At 41.4% G+C, this 19,710-nt stretch overlaps 1 protein-coding gene across 1 annotated transcript in view; it reads right to left on the bottom strand.

The window, feature by feature from the left end:
* The window catches only part of LOC135476449 (golgin subfamily A member 3-like), a 37,718-nt gene that overhangs the window by 7,152 nt on the left and 10,856 nt on the right, over positions 1-19,710 (bottom strand). The window contains exons 2-10 of the mRNA XM_064756478.1: positions 13,629-13,879; positions 12,337-12,398; positions 9,039-9,240; positions 7,563-7,774; positions 6,830-7,016; positions 6,307-6,458; positions 5,211-5,978; positions 1,826-3,859; positions 946-1,177 (exon numbers count right to left, since the gene is read on the bottom strand). Coding sequence (XP_064612548.1) covers positions 946-1,177; positions 1,826-3,859; positions 5,211-5,978; positions 6,307-6,458; positions 6,830-7,016; positions 7,563-7,774; positions 9,039-9,240; positions 12,337-12,398; positions 13,629-13,815 — 4,036 coding nt within the window. The 5' untranslated portion in view covers positions 13,816-13,879. The remainder of the gene's footprint in view (positions 1-945; positions 1,178-1,825; positions 3,860-5,210; positions 5,979-6,306; positions 6,459-6,829; positions 7,017-7,562; positions 7,775-9,038; positions 9,241-12,336; positions 12,399-13,628; positions 13,880-19,710) is intronic.

Genomic DNA, 19,710 nt, shown 5'->3' with positions numbered 1-19,710 from the left:
GGAATTCTTGTTAAAATAATGTCAATTTTGAAGGGGGGGGGGGGCATATACATGTTAATTACCCCTCTATATTATGCATCATTGTTGATCTTCTTCAGAACTCAATGAACACCCCTGAAGTGCCCCAAGCCCAGTGAATCGGGTTGCAAAAGTGTGGGGCAAGGTGTACACAGATACCGCATGGCTTCTTCAGACCACTAGCGCCTCCTGCGCACCCCTACACCAGCCCCCATTGGGTCTGTTCCCCACACCCCCGCCACCATTCAACCAAAACCCCACAAAAGCTCTTTTTAATCATCGTTGACGTCACCGATGCAAAATACTTAATTTCTGAACTGACCACTGGGACCCTCAGAAAACTTTAGAAGCCACTTTTAACCCCCACCCCCCAACCCCACCCCACCCCCAAAAGCAAAAGCTGAAAAAATTGTTTGTACTGTTATATGTTATTACACATCATAATCTGCTCATTAAAGAATAAAACCAAAGCGTTTCATGTATCCTTTAAGTTTTATAATGAGCATAATTCCCTTGTAAGTAAAGGAGGACAGTGTCCAGAATCTCTGGAAATTCATGATTGTGTCTAATTAGATCGTCACACTGGATATACGAACAGTTGCAATCAAAGCGCAATGGAGATACATATTATACGATCAACAACTTATAAACTAGAATGGTATATAATTTGGACATTCCTTGCGTGTTTTCGGCATGTTGACTATTTCTCTTTGCATACATCCTAATTTCTTACTTCATATGCTGCCTTAGTTTTTTGGTGGTTTGTGCTGAACATTGTTTTCGGAATTAGACTTGCAATTATTGATCTGGAATGTCTATTTTGGTTGACAGCTGGTAAACGACTGTTATACGTCCATTTTGTCACCTAGATTAAAAAAACAATTTCATCTGAGGGTTAAAAGAAAACAAAAGTGCAGCAGTCTTCACCTGCTACTCTGCCCCTTTCCTTCTCAAGCTCCAGCGCTAGATCTCTGTTCAGCTCCTCTGTCTTTGTGCCCTCTGACCTCTCCTGTCTCTCTTGCACAAGCTGCTCCTCAAGGGCAGATAACTGTGACTTATACTCCTCGATCTCCTGGTCCTTGATTCTCTTCAGTTCAAACAGGGCTGACTCCAGCTCCTGTTTTCTGAGCTGTGCAGTCTCCAGCTCAGAAGCCATTGTCTGAAATGTTCAAAGCACAAAGCAGATAAAATGCCTGTTTTGTGTTCTTGTGACTTCAATCAATTTCTTTCTATATAAGATTTGTATTGTTTGTAAACTTTTTATCTTTTTGGAGGGTCAAATGTTTACTTTATGATTCATGCCACACTTTGGGTTTCCTGCAGGTATCATCACAACACATTTATACATCAAGTTTAAAAAACTTTGGAGAAACAAAATGAACATTAGATGTATCTACACTGTATATTGACATCATCACAACATATTCAGATTGAGATATTAAAATAATATCAAATTTCTGATTTTTTTTTTTTTATTTACTTATTTGATTCGTGTTTTATGCTGTACTCAAGAATATTTCACATATGGTGGGAGGAAACCAGGCAGAGCCAGGAAAACCCATGACCATCCGCAGGTCACCTTCCCACGTACGGCCAGGGAGGAAGCCTTAAATTTTTGAAGAAAGTACAAAGGAAAAAAAAAATATGTCGTCGTTGTAAAGGCAAGAATGACCAACAGGTTGCACAGATTAGGCCCAAGCTACTTTGTGGGAGGATGGGTCCCTCATTCAAGCAGAAATTTAATTCAGGATATGAAGGATTTTCAAATTCAAAATTTTACACTATAATATTCAACATTTGTACTAACCTGAAGTTCTGTTTGCAACTGGTCTTTCTGTTCCACCATAGTTAGGTCAAACTTCCTGTGAAGCATTTCAAGCTCAGTTTCCAATCGTTCTTTGTCCCCAATGGTCTCTCGCAACTTTGCACTCAGCTGTCCCACATTAGACTCAAACATCTCCTGACGATCCTTCAGCTCCTGTTGTAACTTGGTCATGTCAGTGCTTAGCTTGGTAGCTCGGGCCTTCTGCTTCAAAAAATCTTTTTGACCTTTACTTTGAACGTCCTTAAGCTTACGTTTTAACTCTTCGTTTTCTTGCAAAATACTTTCATCCATTTTTCCAACGGGAGCACTTTCTCCTGAGCTGAATTCAGGAGCTGCAGACGACAGTGCTTTTTGTTCCTGAGCCACCTGAAGTTGTTGTTGTACATCAAACAAAGCCTGTTTAGCGGCATTTAGCTCAGTCCTGAGCAGCACTTTCTCCTCGTCATTTTCTGTGGAAGAAGACACAGACTGAAGTTTGCTCATCTCCACCCTCATGTTCTCCACTGTTAGCTCAAGATCACGTTTTTCCTTCATTAAACCTTCCACCAACTGACCTTTGTCCTGAATGTCCTTGATGGCCGACTCAGAACTCAGCTGCTGTGTCCTGAACTGAGTAGACAGTCTCTCCATCTCCTCCTGTGTCTGCCTTTTCTCGTCTCGAGTCCGCTGGAGCTCACTTGAACGACTGCTCAAGTCCTGCTTCATTTGTCTGAAACTTTTCTCCACTTTACCCATGTCCCCTCTCAGAGACTCCAAAGCTTTGTCTACTGTTTTCTTTTCCTCCAATGCTGCCCGCAGAGCAATTTCAGTTGTTGCCTTCTCCTCTTTCAATTTTAAAATTTCACTGTCTTTCAAACTAACATCATGCTGGAATGCTTTCAGACGGCCTTCGACCTCTATCAGTTTCTGCTCCAAATCTTCTATGATTTTATCTCTCTCTGACAAGTTCTCTTGAGATAGATTCAGCCGTTTCAGCAGTTCTGACTGTTCTGACTCCAGAATTGAAATGTGTGCATGTCTGCGTTTGAGGTCATTCTGCGCTTTTTCCAGCTGGACCTCCAAATCCGCGACAGTGGCCACCAGCTCTGACAGTTTAGAAGTCTCTGCTTCCACAGAATTCATTTTGTAGTGAAGCGTGTTTTCCATTAAGGATCTTTCCCGTGAAATTTCCTGGAAAGCCGCTTCTCGATCAAGCATGTCTGACTCAATGGCTTCTAGATGCCTTGCCAAGGCTTCTTTCTCTTTCAGGGCTTGGCTCTGTACTGCCGTCAACTGCTGCCGAATCCGCCCATTTTCTGATTTCAGCCTCTCGATAACCTTCCCGTGAGAGACAGTATTTGCTTGTAGAATTGTCAGCTGCTTCTGTACTTGCGAGCGTGCTTCGTGTGCGAGTTGCAGCTGCTGCTGATACCATTCCTTAGCATTAATTAATGTCGCAACGTCATTTTTAGCCGAGCGTGCGTCATTATCAGCAGACATTTTTGCCTGTAGCGCAGTCTGCACCTCCACATAAAGCTCGGCCACTTTGTTCTTCAGAGCCTGAATTGTAACCTCCTTAGCCTTAAGCTCATCTCGAATTTCCTTCATCTTACTATGCAGTTTGTCTGTGGTTTCTTGGGTTGCCTGCAGCTCTTCCTGAATGGCTCTTGCCTCTTCATTCTTTTCATCCAGAAGCTTCTGGGTTTCTCGTAGTGCCTCTTCAAGCATTGCTCTGCTTTGCCTCAGACTGTTCACTTCACTCAGCAAGCCTTCCTTCTCTGCAAATGTCGTTCTGTCGCCCTGAGATTTCAGCTTGAGTTTTAGTGAGGCTACCAGAGCCTGGAGTTCTGCACGTTCTTGCATGACGGTCTCTGCCTCCTGGCTCAGCATTTCCAGCTGGCCCTCTAGCTTGGCTTTCTCACGGAGGACATGTTCCAGCTCCTCTGACGTAGGACCGGACACGCTCCCAACGCTGGAGCTACTCACCTGAGAAAACAAATCACAGCACAGATTTATGCGAGGTATCGTATTAAAATACTTAAAATTTCACCCCCAAAAAAATGATCATTTTCCCTGCTTCTGAGAATTTTATTGATCTTGGAAAGGTGTTCTCAGGTTAGTTTGATGATATAAGATGATATTCTACTGGAAAAATTTATCACCATCAATAATATGTGACATTTATTTGCCTCTAAAAATGCATTGTTTTGGGGCCAAACTCTTGCCTTCTGTGGTGTACTGAATGCTACAGAGGGAAAAAACAAAAGATCAATTTCTCAAATTTTACTTCCCAAAATCTAATATTTAAACCTTCAAAACAAACTTCAGTGATATATCAAATGCTGAATTTTAGTTCAAACTGTGAAATTCTATCCAAGGTACTGACCCCATCCTCCAAAGCACCAGAAAATGGCGCAAATGTACACAATGAATAAACATCATATTTTAATGGTAACAAATCACCAGTCCCAGACACTATTTATGGTCATTAAGCACACAAGTGATAGATAATCAACTTCCTGTGCATGACACAAGCATGACTGATATGGTTTTATCATAGCACATCTCTAACTGTACATCTAGAAATGCCACTATAGAAAGCTTGATAATTTATAGAAAGCTTGATAATTTATAGAGAGGACATTTAATCTGGTTATACAAAATTGCTTGAATGTATGAATGACTGATGAAAATTTAATGCCACACTGACACCATTTCAGCTATATCAAAACGAAAACCATGTTAAAACAAGAATGACTCATAACATCCAAAATCAAACAAAAATGCAAACTCAAATACAGGTAACAAACAAGAATCAGTTAATATTTAAAACATCACATTCAGTACAGTCCACACTCTGCTTTGCCTAGAGTAAACCACCATCCTTGGCACGGCAAATGACAGACCACCATTATCCAGGCAAATGACAAATCACCCTTGGCCAGGCAAATGACAAATCACCCTAGTTAAAGAAGTGAACCGCCGAGAGCTGGATTTGAACCTTTGAGCTCACTGGTCCGAGGTTGTGGCAAGACCAGAGATTTAGCATAATGAGGCAGTGACGGCCATTAGCCGTGTACAAGTGGCTACAGTAGTCACACAAGTGGATTCTGACAATAATACACAAAGTATATGTGTTTTTTATACAGAACCATAATTTTGTCAAAACTGAATGAAAACAACCCAAAGCCCAAACCTGATCCTAGTTCATAGTTAAGCATGAACTCATCCAACATAACCATCTGAACAAAAGTCTGATTTGTTTCATGGACTGACGGACTGAGCGTCCTCTGAGACCTGTACAGGACTAAAAATAAATGAGGTAAATTTCTTCATGTAGATCTGCACTCTGTTAATTCTAAATCAAACGTCCATGTCTATCAATTACCTGACGTCCAGGAGACTTCTGCCTTGATTCTCGTACAGATTTTTGAAACAGAGGTCCTAGAGCTGGAACAGACTCGCCTCTTGAGAACGGCATCCTGTAGTTTTGCCCAAGGAGACTTTCCAAAACATCCATGGGGCTTTGCGTAACGGTTTTAGGAAGGCTGTCCTTGGATGAGGCAGCTGTGTTTGTTGTGTTGGTTGCTGAAAAAGACGATGTGTCTCTAACTGGCGGAGAATGACTTCTGTAACGAGATCCTGGTGTTGTTGTAAACTCGCTCAAATCCAAAGGCTGGAGGGGTGGCAGTGACTTCAAAAACACCTCCGCATCAAGTTTATCTGAAGACGCAATATCACTGGCAGTATCCGACACACTACCCTGGTCTTCAGACTTTTTAGAGTTTATAGACAAAGTATCTGTCTCTCTAACAACAGATAGTTCCTTGTCATCATCATGGGACGATGTTTTCTGCTTGTGGTGCTCTTTTGTCACTGGGGGTGTGGAAAGTGCCAAATGTTTCGATGAGGACCCTGAGAACCAGGAAGACCTCTCCTTTGTCCTCGTGATACTTTCAGCGGATATACGAATCAGCTCTTTGGCCTGTGATTTCTCTGACTCTGATGTGGGTCCATCTTTAGTCGACCGCATGGGACTCTGGGTAATGTCCTGTGTTTCTGTTGTCTCGGAAATGCTCAAATCTTGGGAGAGAGAAGATGTCTCACTGGCCGTCATGGAAGATTCCATTGTCGAATTTGTTGTCATGGAAGTCATCTTTACAAACATACAAAAAATGGTTTCAAATATTTCAAACACTCCCAAGTTATATGCTTACCAGAAAACTTGTCAAAACTCAAGAAACATAAATATTTACTGTCGTAGGAACATCCTTCACCTCAAAATTTTATCAGATGATGAAAACATGTTATAACTTGTACAACCTGCAATACCATAATCTCAATTATTAAATTAAATTCCTACCTAAAATACAAATGTTACTGATGGAAATTGGTCACAGTCATCATTGCAGAAAAACCATCTTACATGATCACTGTCTTCACTAACAACTCTGATATTCCAGGATGAGATTCTTTTCCCTCACCTTTCCATTGTCAGACTGTCCTGTGGGGGATCCTACAGCACCGCCTTGTGGGGTGTCCAGCCGAGGGGCCTGCCCTTGTCTTAAGCGCCGCTCAGCATCTGCGATCACCTGAGCAATCTCCTCCGCAGAAGCTGGCTGAATGTTCTTGTCACCTGAAGATCATTGTAGTTCAGACATGTTATATTAACACACAATCATGCCAGTAGATTGTTTTTCCTTTTTTTTTTTTTGTTTGCTTTTAACATCACACAGGAAAAACTAGAAAGTCCTTTTCAACCCAAAACAAGCAACATTTTGGCATCAGTACCAACCTTTGGCAAGTCACAAACTTTCCCACCTGAGGGTGTGACATATCTGAAGATGCATTGGTGCCCTCCGAACATTCAGTGTGAGGGATTCTACAAATTCTCTTTTTTTTTTATGCGCACCATGAGTTCTCACGAATGAAGAACAAGTACCTTCAACCATTAGAAGGTGGAGGCTATATTTGCTTTACAATGTATATATATGAGAGTGGACTTACCTATTACAGACCACTGCAGGTGTAGTGCCTCGGCCACTGTTTCAAAGGGCGATGCATTGTGACTCCTGTCTGTACCCATCCCATCTGGAGTCCTGACCGGGGTCCCTGGGCTCTGAGGGGTCACCTCCTCCACAGGCATGTTGTAATGTGTCAGGTAAGACTTCAGGGAGGCTGAGTTAGCAGCAATCTACACAACAACAACAGCATGTGGACGATCAAATTGTAAAACATAAGACGACAATGATGCATTATTGAGGAAAGTTTGCTCTGTTTGTTTTCTTTTTAATAAATGAACTATAATTTTATCATTTTATTCGAATAAAATATCAGCAGAGATACATATTAATAAATACTGGCTCTGGTGACTAAACAGTCTAAACTGTTGTCAACTTTGTCAACAATAGAGCGTATTACATCTGACAATCATTAAAATATGGTCATGTAGAAACAAACAATTTCAGTTTCATCTTCAAATTAAATGCTATGCTAGGTGTATCTAAAACACATACATTTATGCTCCCTTTAATGAAAACCTATTTTGGTTGTCAAGGCCAAGTTACTGTTCCAAATTTAATTATAAAATTAAAACTCAATTACTTTACAATAAATCCTACTCACAATGTAACCCTGAAATGCACAGGAATTTGACATGAGTCATAAAAAAAGTGGAAATCAAGTTAAGATAATCTCCACTGCATTTGCAAGGAGAGCATAAAAATAAAATTCTACCCACCTGTTTTAAATAGCCAATCTCCACCGCACTGTTGACAGAGTGAGATGAAGTTGTTACTTCCCCTGGTTGGCCTGTCTTTGCCTTTGCACCACCAGACGGCGCTACTGTAGCACATGTAACTGGAGAGGTGATAGCTTTGGTGACGTGAGTCACACCTCTCTTCCCTTTTGGTTTTCGGCTAGGAGTTGTTCCAGGAAAGGAATCTAAAACACCTAAAAGCAAAACAAATTTTCTCATCAACGCCCTGCTCGCCTTATCTTTTACACTTTATTTAACTTTTGTACAGCATTGGAGAATACTGGACTTCGACCCCATAAGTCATGTTCATTCGAGACCGCCTATGTCTGGGCACTTCACTCGCCCGCCGCAGAGGCAAGTAAATGACAAGATGAATTATAACACGGGGAAGTACAGGAAAATTACCCACAACGCAAAACAGTGTGAGAGTTATGCCTGAGTTATAACTAGTAATTCTAGTTTTGTTTGCTAACAGACCAATCTGCACAGCACACATAAATTGTGAACATGAACAAAACACAGTTTTGGACTCTGGATGCCACGAGTATTGTGCTAACTTTAACCTCATTTACTAGCAGATATTTAATTTTCAGCACATTGTCTAAATGTGTAAAGTATGTAGAAGCTAGTAACATGGAAATGCCAGGATGTTCGCATTCCTCAATGGGTATAGGAAAGTGAGCAGGACTAAAACCATTCCCAGAAAGTTTACATCTTGCCAGCCAATGGAAGATGCAGTCCTACACAGTGCCATTCAGTTCACCACGCTGTTTTTCTGGACCCTTTCATCAATAATTAAGTCAGCACAGCAATCAATCTAAGCTTTTGCCAATACATAAGGCATCGTTTCAACACGGAATTACAAATTCTACCAAACAAAAAAAGAATAAAGGAATGCAATAAACTACCATGCATCTAGTTTCACACAACAAGTAAGTAAGGGGAAATTTGAATGTTCAATCCGCAACACTGATTTCAAACAGATTGGGAAATAAATCTTAGAGAGTTTACACTCTCAGTAGGCTTAATAACTGAGGGTCAGGTACAGGCAAGAAAACACAAGTTAAACAGAAACATCCAATTTTACAAGGATCAGACTTATAACTGAATTTTTTCCTGCAGTTCGGACGTTATTTTAAGAAATGATCAAAATTCTACCACCACTATCTTGATCGCTTACGTAAAGGGTGCCAAAAAAGGAAACGCATAGGTGAATTTTCAAAGCAGTAAATCTGCTTTAGTTCAAAGTGGAATAATTAATATAATATGGTGCAATTATCTGCAAAATCACATAACGAAGAAAACAGTCAGACTGTCAGTAATCATAAAATAAGCAAAAAAAAGTTCACTGAGTGATGACACCAGGCCACAAGTGGATGATCACTTCAGCATGTGGTAGCACCACAGTACTGTGAGTCACCTATGCATTTTCTTTTGTGGGAGAGTATATAAACTGACCCAGTTTCCCAGGATTCCCTGTGAAAGGAGCAGAGGCCAAGGTCACCTCTTTCTCAGAGTAAAGGTCAAGCAACAGCTTCTTGATCTGAAGGTCAAGGTCAGAAGTGACAGAGTCAGGCCAATGAGAGATGGCGCTCCGAGGCATGAGAGTGTTAGAGTGCGATGACCAGACAGTCAGACAGACGATGTAAAGGGTGTGACGCTACAGGGGCAGACAACCATCACCAGAGAATCTGTGAGGTAAAGTGGGGTTAGTACCAGTCTTACCAAAGTCAGGTGTAGTACCTCCTAACCTGACCTTGTCACATGATAGTTAAAGGGATACAGAATCAATGCTGATTGGCTGACGGTGGAGATAGGGTTTCCTGGGTTAAACATTACAGCCATAGTCACGCTTGAATAAATGGCTCATACCTAAAATGCAGCTTAGATGCCTATCTCTCACACGGGCCAATCAGAATTGATACTGTATCCCTTTAAAACTAGTAACACAAAGCTTTCAGGCCATCACATGAGTCACAACGAACCTTCCTTGAATAGTAAAGGTCATATTTTTTAGTTTTAAGAGGTCAAATTTTGTATATTTCGTAACTGTTGGTTAAATATATAAATTAAAGAAAAAGTTAACTTCAGTTTTCCCAAAATATGGAAGAAAAACTTTGACTAAAACAACAGCGAATGAGCTGAAGGTAGCATTTCTTCATATCTATGCGTAATAAGCAGTAACAACACCCGGGATTGATAAGACTGGAGTTAGTACAATGTTAAAACCAAGTCTAACTGGATGCAAGCTGTTTAATAAGGAATCTACATTCGTGATCTACTCAATCCCTATACTAGGATACTCAGTAGGTACGAGACATTAAAACAGATCAAAGGAAAATTCAACGACAGCACGAGCCATTTTCTACACCCACTTCACATCACAGCCACCATTTGACAAATTTAGTTTGTCTCAACAATGACAGTCTTCCATGTCTTCACAGAGAAAAATATTCATAAAAAAAAAACAACAATGCTGTAAGCATTACTAAAATCAAGGCGACTGTGCATACATGTACATGTAATTTTATTGTTCAAACTATTCAAAGATACAAAAGCAGAGATATAATTTTATTGTTTCTGACATCACTTCCTGCCTCATCATCCTTGTGACCTTGCCTATTGGTGCTGTTCAAAATTTCATTTCTGCCTCATCATCCTTGTGACCTTGCCTATTGGTGTTGTTCAAAATTTCATTTCTGCCTCATCATCCTTGTGACCTTGCCTATTGGTGTTGTTCAAAATTTCATTTCTGCCTCATGATCCTTGCGACCTTGCCTATTGGTGTTGTTCAAATTTCATTTCTGCCTCATCATCCTTGTGACCCTGCCTATTGATGTTGCTCAAGATTTCATTTCTGCCTCATCATCCTTGTGACCTTGCCTATTGGTGTTGTTCAAGATTTCATTTCTGCCTCATCATCCTTGTGACCCTGCCTATTGATGTTGCTCAAGATTTCATTTCTGCCTCATCATCCTTGTGACCTTGCCTATTGGTGTTGTTCAAATTTCATTTCTGCCTCATCATCCTTGTGACCCTGCCTATTGATGTTGCTCAAGATTTCATTTCTGCCTCATCATCCTTGTGACCTTGCCTATTGGTGTTGTTCAAAATTTCATTTCTGCCTCATCATCCCTGTGACCTTGCCTATTGATGTTGCTCAAGATTTTTCAGGCTCTACACTGACAAACATGACAAACTACCAAAGGTACAGGCTCTACACTGACAAACATGACAAACCACCAAAGGTACAGGCTCTGCATTGACAAACATGACAAACCACTAGAGGTACAGACTCTACACTGACAAACATGACAAACCACCAAAGGTACAGGCTCTACACTGACAAACATGACAAACCACCAAAGGTACAGGCTCTGCATTGACAAACATCACAAACCACTAGAGGTACAGGCTCTACACTGACAAACATGACAACCTACCAAAGGTACAGGCTCTACACTGACAAACATGACAAACCACCAAAGGTACAGGCTCTGCATTGACAAACATGACAAACCACTAGAGGTACAGACTCTACACTGACAAACATGACAAACCACCAAAGGTACAGGCTCTACACTGACAAACATGACAAACCACCAAAGGTACAGGCTCTGCATTGACAAACATCACAAACCACTAGAGGTACAGGCTCTACACTGACAAACATGACAACCTACCAAAGGTACAGGCTCTACACTGACAAACATGACAAACCACTAGAGGTACAGGCTCTACACTGAAAAACATGACAAACTACCAAAGGTACAGGCTCTGCATTGACAAACATGACAAACCACTAGAGGTACAGACTCTACACTGACAAACATGACAAACCACCAAAGGTACAGGCTCTACACTGACAAACATGACAAACCACCAAAGGTACAGGCTCTGCATTGACAAACATCACAAACCACTAGAGGTACAGGCTCTACACTGACAAACATGACAACCTACCAAAGGTACAGGCTCTACACTGACAAACATGACAAACCACCAAAGGTACAGGCTCTGCATTGACAAACATGACAAACCACTAGAGGTACAGACTCTACACTGACAAACATGACAAACCACCAAAGGTACAGGCTCTACACTGACAAACATGACAAACCACCAAAGGTACAGGCTCTGCATTGACAAACATCACAAACCACTAGAGGTACAGGCTCTACACTGACAAACATGACAACCTACCAAAGGTACAGGCTCTACACTGACAAACATGACAAACCACTAGAGGTACAGGCTCTACACTGAAAAACATGACAAACTACCAAAGGTACAGGCTCTGCATTGACAAACATGACAAACCACTAGAGGTACAGGCTCTACACTGACAAACATGACAAACTACCAAAGGTACAGGCTCTGCATTGACAAACATGACAAACCACCAAAGGTACAGGCTCTACACTGACAAACATGACAAACCACCAAAGTACAGGCTCTACACTGACAAACATGACAAACTACCAAAGGTACAGGCTCTACACTGACAAACATGACAAACCACCAAAGTACATGCTCTACACTGACAAACATGACAAACTACCAAAGGTACAGGCTCTACACTGACAAACATGACAAACCACCAAAGTACAGGCTCTGCACTGACAAACATGACAAACCACCAAAGTACAGGCCCTGCACAGACAAACATGACAAACCACCAAAAGCACAGGCTCTGCACTGACAAACATGACAAACCACCAAAGGTACAGGCTCTGCACTGACAAACATGACAAACCACCAAAGGTACAGGCTCTGCACTGACAAACATGACAAACCACCAAAGGTACAGGCTCTGCACTGACAAACATGACAAACCACCAACACATCTCATGCTACATGTTCTCATGCTATGCATTTCATATTAAGTATATTACTGGGCTGTTCTTTCTTTTCTTGGTAATCTTTTGTCCATTTCTTTATTTTTTTAAAATTCACCAGGCAACCACCAGCTGATATTTACAAAAATTAATAAAATTAATGAATCAATAAATTAGTGACTTCTTATGAAGTTACAAGAGAGAATATGCACATGTTATGAAAACTATATATGGCTTACACTCCATTAGTACAAATTTGTAAAGAATTCTTGCAATCAATGATCTATCATACTAAATTCACTGAAGCACATACAGAAGAGGACGTTTTACAGTGCTAATGACTAATCTGTGTTATTCTTGTACTCAAAACATGCAAGTTATACAATGATTAGGGGTGTCCAGAGAAAACAACCAGTCCCTGGCAAGTAACTGATCATGTTTCCTAAGTGTGACAAAAAGATTTTATAGTCTATTGGAGTGTGGCGCAATGACCCACGAGCTTCTCACCAATGTGGTCGCTGTGAGTTCAAGTCCAGCTCCTGCTGGCTTCCTTTTCAGCCGTACGTGGGAAGGTCTTTCAGCAACCTGCGGGTGGTCGTGGGTTTCCCTCAGGCTCCGCCCTGTTTTCTCCCACCATAAAGCTGGCCGTTGGCGTATAAGTGAAATATTCTGGACTACAGCGTAAAACACCAATGAAGTAAATAAATAAATAAAGTCTGTTGGTAGATGCTCAGACAACAAACTTCATGTAACACCACACAAATGATCCACTGAGAGCTGTAGACTGAAATCAAGATCCACAATGAGAGGAGACAAGCAAGCCTGGAAATAAGCATCAGTACAAGGACGTTGTTCTGTACCAAATAGTAGTTTGACCAAGGCCAACTACAAACATATTTGGTACAGGACAAAACTGCCACGTAAATACGATTGTAACTATTTTACTAATGTGAATAGCTGGGAGATTTGCCATTATGTCCTGAACCAACTCAAAAGTTATTTCCTGGCTTGAGCAAGAGTATTTTGAAAACTGTCAAGAGATTAGACTGATCAAAAACTTCCTGTGTCTAAGTGATTGTAAGACAAACCCAATAATCATGAGGTAACGACCCTCCCATCTTCAACATAAGGCCTTTAACACCCCCCCCCCCCCTCCCCCCACCACACACACACACACATTGAATTTCATTGGACTCGTCTATGTACTAACCACCAGTGGCAGACGGTGACAAGGATCCGGTGTGGTGACTTATGTGACTGGTTTTGTCCTCTGCACCAGAGAAGTGGTATTCGCAGTTGACGATGGTGCCAAAGGAGTCAAGGTCGTTTTCAGTGGGCGGGGCTAGATCCGAGGAGTGGAAGTTGACCTGGTGAAGGTTGAGGTGGAAGGGCTCCATGGAAGTGCCTGCTGCTCCATGTAGTCTGTAGTTAGGGCTACGCCGGGCGCATAATCTGGGCAGACTGAAACAGACAGATGAATGACTGATTGATATATGTAGCGTAATGATACTGGCTCATCAATGTAGTCTGTACAACCTGAGTACAGCCACCCTGCATGCATATTTAAACAGTGATTTATTGATTGACTGATTACGAACAGGCCGCTCCGTGTGTTAAGCCTGCTCTACATCCCTGTACAAGCCACACGACAGTGGCATGGCATATATTCTACATACCACTTAAGCTGTATGGAATTTTCCGCCCATATTTGTTCAGATAATGAATATGTGTCCTATTTTCTTCCTTTGTCTTGAGGATAGCAAGTGTGCGAGGATAGCATGTGTGTGAGGATAGCAAGTGTGCGAGGATCGCATGTGTGCGAGGATAGCAAGTGTGCGAGGATAGCAAGTGTGCGAGGATAGCATGTGTGCGAGGATAGCATGTGTGCGAGGATAGCAAGTGTGCGAGGATAGCATGTGTGCGAGGATAGCATGTGTGCGAGGATAGCAAGTGTGCGAGGATAGCATGTGTGCGAGGATAGCAAGTGTGCGAGGATAGCAAGTGTGCGAGGACAGCAAGTGTGCGAGGACAGCAATTGTGCGAGGACAGCATGTGTGCGAGGACAGCATGTGTGCGAGGACAGCAAGTGTGCGAGGACAGCATGTGTGCGAGGACAGCAAGTGTGCGAGGACAGCATGTGTGAGAGGACAGCATGTGTGCGAGGACAGCAAGTGTGCGAGGACAGCAAGTGTGCGAGGATAGCATGTGTGCGAGGATAGCAAGTGTGCGAGGATAGCATGTGTGCGAGGATAGCAAGTGTGCGAGGATAGCAAGTGTGCGAGGATAGCATGTGTGCGAGGATAGCATGTGTGCGAGGATAGCAAGTGTGCGAGGATAGCATGTGTGCGAGGATAGCAAGTGTGCGAGGATAGCATGTGTGCGAGGATAGCATGTGTGTTCATCACCATCCTGATATTTACCATTACGAAAAACATGACCCTTACAACCACTGTTTTGTTCGACTGAAATACAGGCACATGATGAATGCATTTATGATAGTCAAAGTATTGAAACAATACAACCTCAGTGGAATATCGCGTACTCAAAGTGATCCAAATTTAGCAAAATCACATTACCTTCAGCAGTATTAGCGTTTAATGGAAAGAGGATCACCCTGGGATTTTTTTTTTTTTTAGCATGACTGTCTTCCTCAACCCTCCTGCATATACATATATGAAGTTGTGTCATTAGAACATGACATGTTTAGAGCATGACATGTTTAGAGCATGACAAGACAGGTTTACAGAGCGAAACCATATACAAATATGTATACATCAGTTTACTGCACGGCAAAGGTGATGTACACAGTGGGTGTAATTGTTATTCATGATAATTAAAACTTTTAACATAACAATCCATAATAGCCCAAGCCCACCGCATGTACTAACCTCAAGCACAACTTGTCCCACCCCTTCTACAACTTACCATGTTCCCTATACAATGTAACATACCCTCTGTCCAACATGCCATGCCCCCTGTACAATGTAACAGGCCTTCTGTACAACATGCCGCACCCCTGCCTCCCACCTTCACAAACACAAACCTGAGAAAACTCACCTAGTACAACTGAAGACAAGATCTTCAGTATCCATTGAAATACAAATGAGCAGATCAGTGTTAATCACTACACAGACAACCTGTGTATAAGCACAAAAATCAATAGGGGATTGTCTTGCACGGCATCCTTCTTTTAATACCACTGAACTTGGTCAATGCACATGTAGCCATGGACACCTATGGAGATGAGAGTCATGAGTTTGCATGCCCACAGAAACTGGCTGATAGAGTCAACATGTGAAAATCATCCAGCCTGCATCAGATACTGCACACTGCTGCAGTCATAATGCAGAAATTCTGCAGCTGTGTGTACATGTATGTCCTATCTGATCCATTTCATCTGTACTGTCAATTAGCACGTGCAGTAGTTCTCGTGCTGATATTTGTCCGATGGGCTTGCATGCCTGTGAGAGCGTTAAAACATGTTCACTGTCCAACGGAATCAAGAGTACAACCATAGTACAAAAATGTTAGGCAATCTTTGCTGACATTTAATTTACCTATCACCTGTCTTCCAGAAGCAAATATGACATCTCTTTCCTTAAGGAACTTAAGTTCATACACGTTGAGCATTTCAATTTTCTTCATCATTCGTCTACTTTAAATACCTTTTGTGAAATCTTTTACAGGCGTCCATGTTGTAGTACGTAAATATGATCAAAAATATTTCACCTTTTTTCTCTCCTATTAAGAATTTCCTGTACAGTCTTATTTGTTTGGTGTTTTTTGGACAAAAATAATCAAAAGACTATCATATCCAAGTTCAAATCTGCTGACAGCAATGCAATGACTTCAAACAAGAAAGGCTGTAAAATTTGCGTAGGGGGTGGGTTCTTCAGAGGAAATCATGTTTTAAATCATGACCAAACCTTTGTGCCAAAGAGTCAAATTTCATTTCATCCCATAGGATTGTATGCTCATGTGATTTTCTTTCCAAGGTCACAAGGCCTATATACCGAACATGGCATCCATGTACATGTTACTAGGAACAGATCATGTAAAACTCATCAATACGAATATTTACTGTATTTACTCGCTTTTTCACTTACAATGTATGGTTATTTAAATATTCGTTTAAATAAAGCCTTATTTGTCCAAACTGATGAGGAATTTATCAACCAATTAATTTTTTCGATTTTACTCATTATTTTAGAAAGTGCAGTAATCTTTTCTTGGTGCTGCCAAAGGTTTTGAATTTAGGACACTGGCCTGCCTCTGAGCTCTCAGACAGCACACAACATTTAACTTCTAAATGTTTCAAAAAATTAAACCAAAGACTACTGACATAGATCTAGAAGTTGGTTACCTTGTTTTTATCATGTGTTTTAATAAATTGCAAAATGTACAAACATGCCTTCACCAATTGTTTTCAAAATGTCTGCTGATAAAAATATCAAAAGCACCGTAATTTTAACAATCCAAGTGATTTTATTTGACATAAAATTTGACGTCACCATTCAGGATGAAGCCCTCCATCACATGGTCTCGATGATGAAACCCTAGCCCTCAATAATAGCTTTTCAGGATAAAACAGAGAAATGTTTGGTTGAAACTCTCTCAAGGGAATCTTTCAGTTCCATGTATATCTGTCCCATGCCAATCTTTTCCACTCCTGAAAGAGGCTGGCTTCTAAGAATCTGTACATCATCCCAAACTGTACACTCATTTCTACTTCCATCCTTAGTCTCCAGGTATTCTCCAGGATAAAAATTGTAAGGTTAAAAATTGAGAAGATGTTGTTTGAGCAAATCATGACAGAAACATTACTGGTGCCACTTGATACATGTTCTGTCTTCTGTGACCTATTTCCAGGCAATCACATCACCACAAAAACAGTGTCACGCCCAACAGCACCAGGGTGGTCCTGAATCATCTCAGGATAAGAAGGAATGATTATACCTTAATGTCACATGGGCAATTTTCCAGCCATATTGTGGCAGTCTCAGGATAAGCTCTTCTCTTGTAAAGGCATCACAGATGTCCATGTACCATGGACAAAATGTCAAAAAAATGTGAAATCCAAATGTCCATTGCTAAGGCAAGAAATGAACCAAGCTCTACCTTATTAATGAAGTATCAAAGTCAATATAATGACTCCAGGTTAGCAGGTGGGCCCCAGATGTAGGTAATCACTTTGTAAGGCCTGTGTGGCAAGCAGTGCACAGTGGAGATCACATACAGTCAGAAAAAATCAAATTTTGAAACAAGTGACCCATAGTATGTGAATTCTGAGATGTTCAAACTGTGTCCACGGACAAGCACATTGACACATCCATGTCAAGCTGTGTCCATAGACAAGCACATTGATACATCCATGTCAAGCTGTGTCCATAGGCAAGCACACTGACACATCCATGTCAAGCTGTGTGTGTCAACCATACCCTATACAACTGCATAATATATGCATCAGGCTGTGTGTGCTCAGCTGTCAATTCAATTCATCTGCTGTTTTGCAGAATGTACACATACATAAAACACAGAACAAAATCTAGCATCTAGCAACTGTCGCACTGTGTTTGAAGATTCTGCTGATTGTGGACACAGAGACGAGCTTGGTGTCCTGGTATCTACATATGTATAAATGTACATAGGACTGACATACACGCAAAGTCTGCACAAATGTACATCATGTAGTCATTAACACAAGGAAAAACACAGCTCTGGTATCATCCCGTGGCTGTCACAGCAGTTGTAGGTCTTCCCCAACATAGAATCCTACGTTATAGGGAAACATAACTTCAGACTACTAAGCGTACATGTATAAGGGCTCTATAGCTCCAGTATCTCCAGGAATTTGAGGCTCTGGCCTGGTTTGAAAATACGAAGGCAGTAGATCCAGTACAAAGTCTCTAGTATTAGGATTTTCATTTGATTTTTAACAAAAAAAAAAAAAAGAATTTATACCACTGTCTAAGTACACACACACACACCCACACATAAGAAACTGGTATAAGTGTATCAAACAAGGTCTGCTCGCTGTACCCAAGTTCCTTGGTCAGAATTGGTGAATTGTGCTGTACATATGTATATGTACAGGACATTACATTATACACTGTACAGAAGAGCCCAAGTCAATTCATACCGAGACCTGAATGAATAGTGTATACTGACTCTGAAGTAGTGATAAATAGTTTGAAACCGTATGATCACATACAAGAAACTGAAGACATAGAGCTCAGAATTAAATCATCCCCAGTAACACAAAACAGTCGTCCTTGGATTTTGTGGCTGCCTTGATGATAGGGGAATCCCCTCACGTTAAATAAACCGTTGGCCAATGCACTCCATGACAGTTACACTGATGTATTTAAGGAAGACATAGTTTGGCACAAGAATCCTGATGACACAGCTATGAAGGCTGATATGCGGGGTACTCTCTCTATGTACATATAAATACTGTAAGTCCTTATGCTGGTGTTAATGCAGGATGCTATGTTGGCGGGGACACAATCCACTCTGCAGACGTTCAGTAATCGCTGCTAATAGAATGGATGGGCGGCCAGTAATCCACAGCCTTTCCCCTCCACACCTCTGGTACAATGACAGCACTCCCTGTGGTCCCTACACGATCTCAGACATACAAGCAGTGGGTGTAAATTACATGGTCGCAAAATCGTGGAGAGTCTGGATCAATCAATACTGAGAGCCTGACCTACTGCTGTCCGACACAGAACCAATAACAGGAGATCAAAGTGAGATGATAGCAGGGGGAGTAGGGTGGGTGGGTTGGGGGTGTTGGGGGGTAGGGGGAGAGGATTACGCCAACATACACATACACACGAGGGGTAGGGATCTACACCATCCATTAGGCAATGATGTTGCCTGGAGATTTACAACAGATAACAGGAATGATCATACCCTAGTTGGGTGACATATTAGCCGAACACCACTAAGAACAACAAAATCCCCATCATTAAAAATTCAACGAGCGTTCAATCACCAGGTCTGATCGCGTTGATTCGGCACTTTGCTGTGAGTCTCTTTTCTTCCAGCTCTGTTATAGCTGTCAGGCTTAGTATCAGGGAATGCCAGGGAATGAGTCACGTCACTCGTATATATTTGGCAATTGCTGCATTTCACCCAAAGTTTAGCATGTTTCATGCAACACATTTTGCTTGATTCTAATTGATTCTCCCATCTTATGAGGCCACATAAGATTTTTACTGTGATATTCGATTAATTTCTTATCGGAAAATATCTTGGGTGAAACAGATTATATAACTCCAGCAGCTAAG

Source organism: Liolophura sinensis, chromosome 10 (assembly GCF_032854445.1).
Source record: "Liolophura sinensis isolate JHLJ2023 chromosome 10, CUHK_Ljap_v2, whole genome shotgun sequence".
NCBI classification, from domain to species: Eukaryota; Metazoa; Mollusca; class Polyplacophora; order Chitonida; family Chitonidae; genus Liolophura; species Liolophura sinensis.
This window is presented reverse-complemented; position numbering and strand designations above follow the sequence as displayed.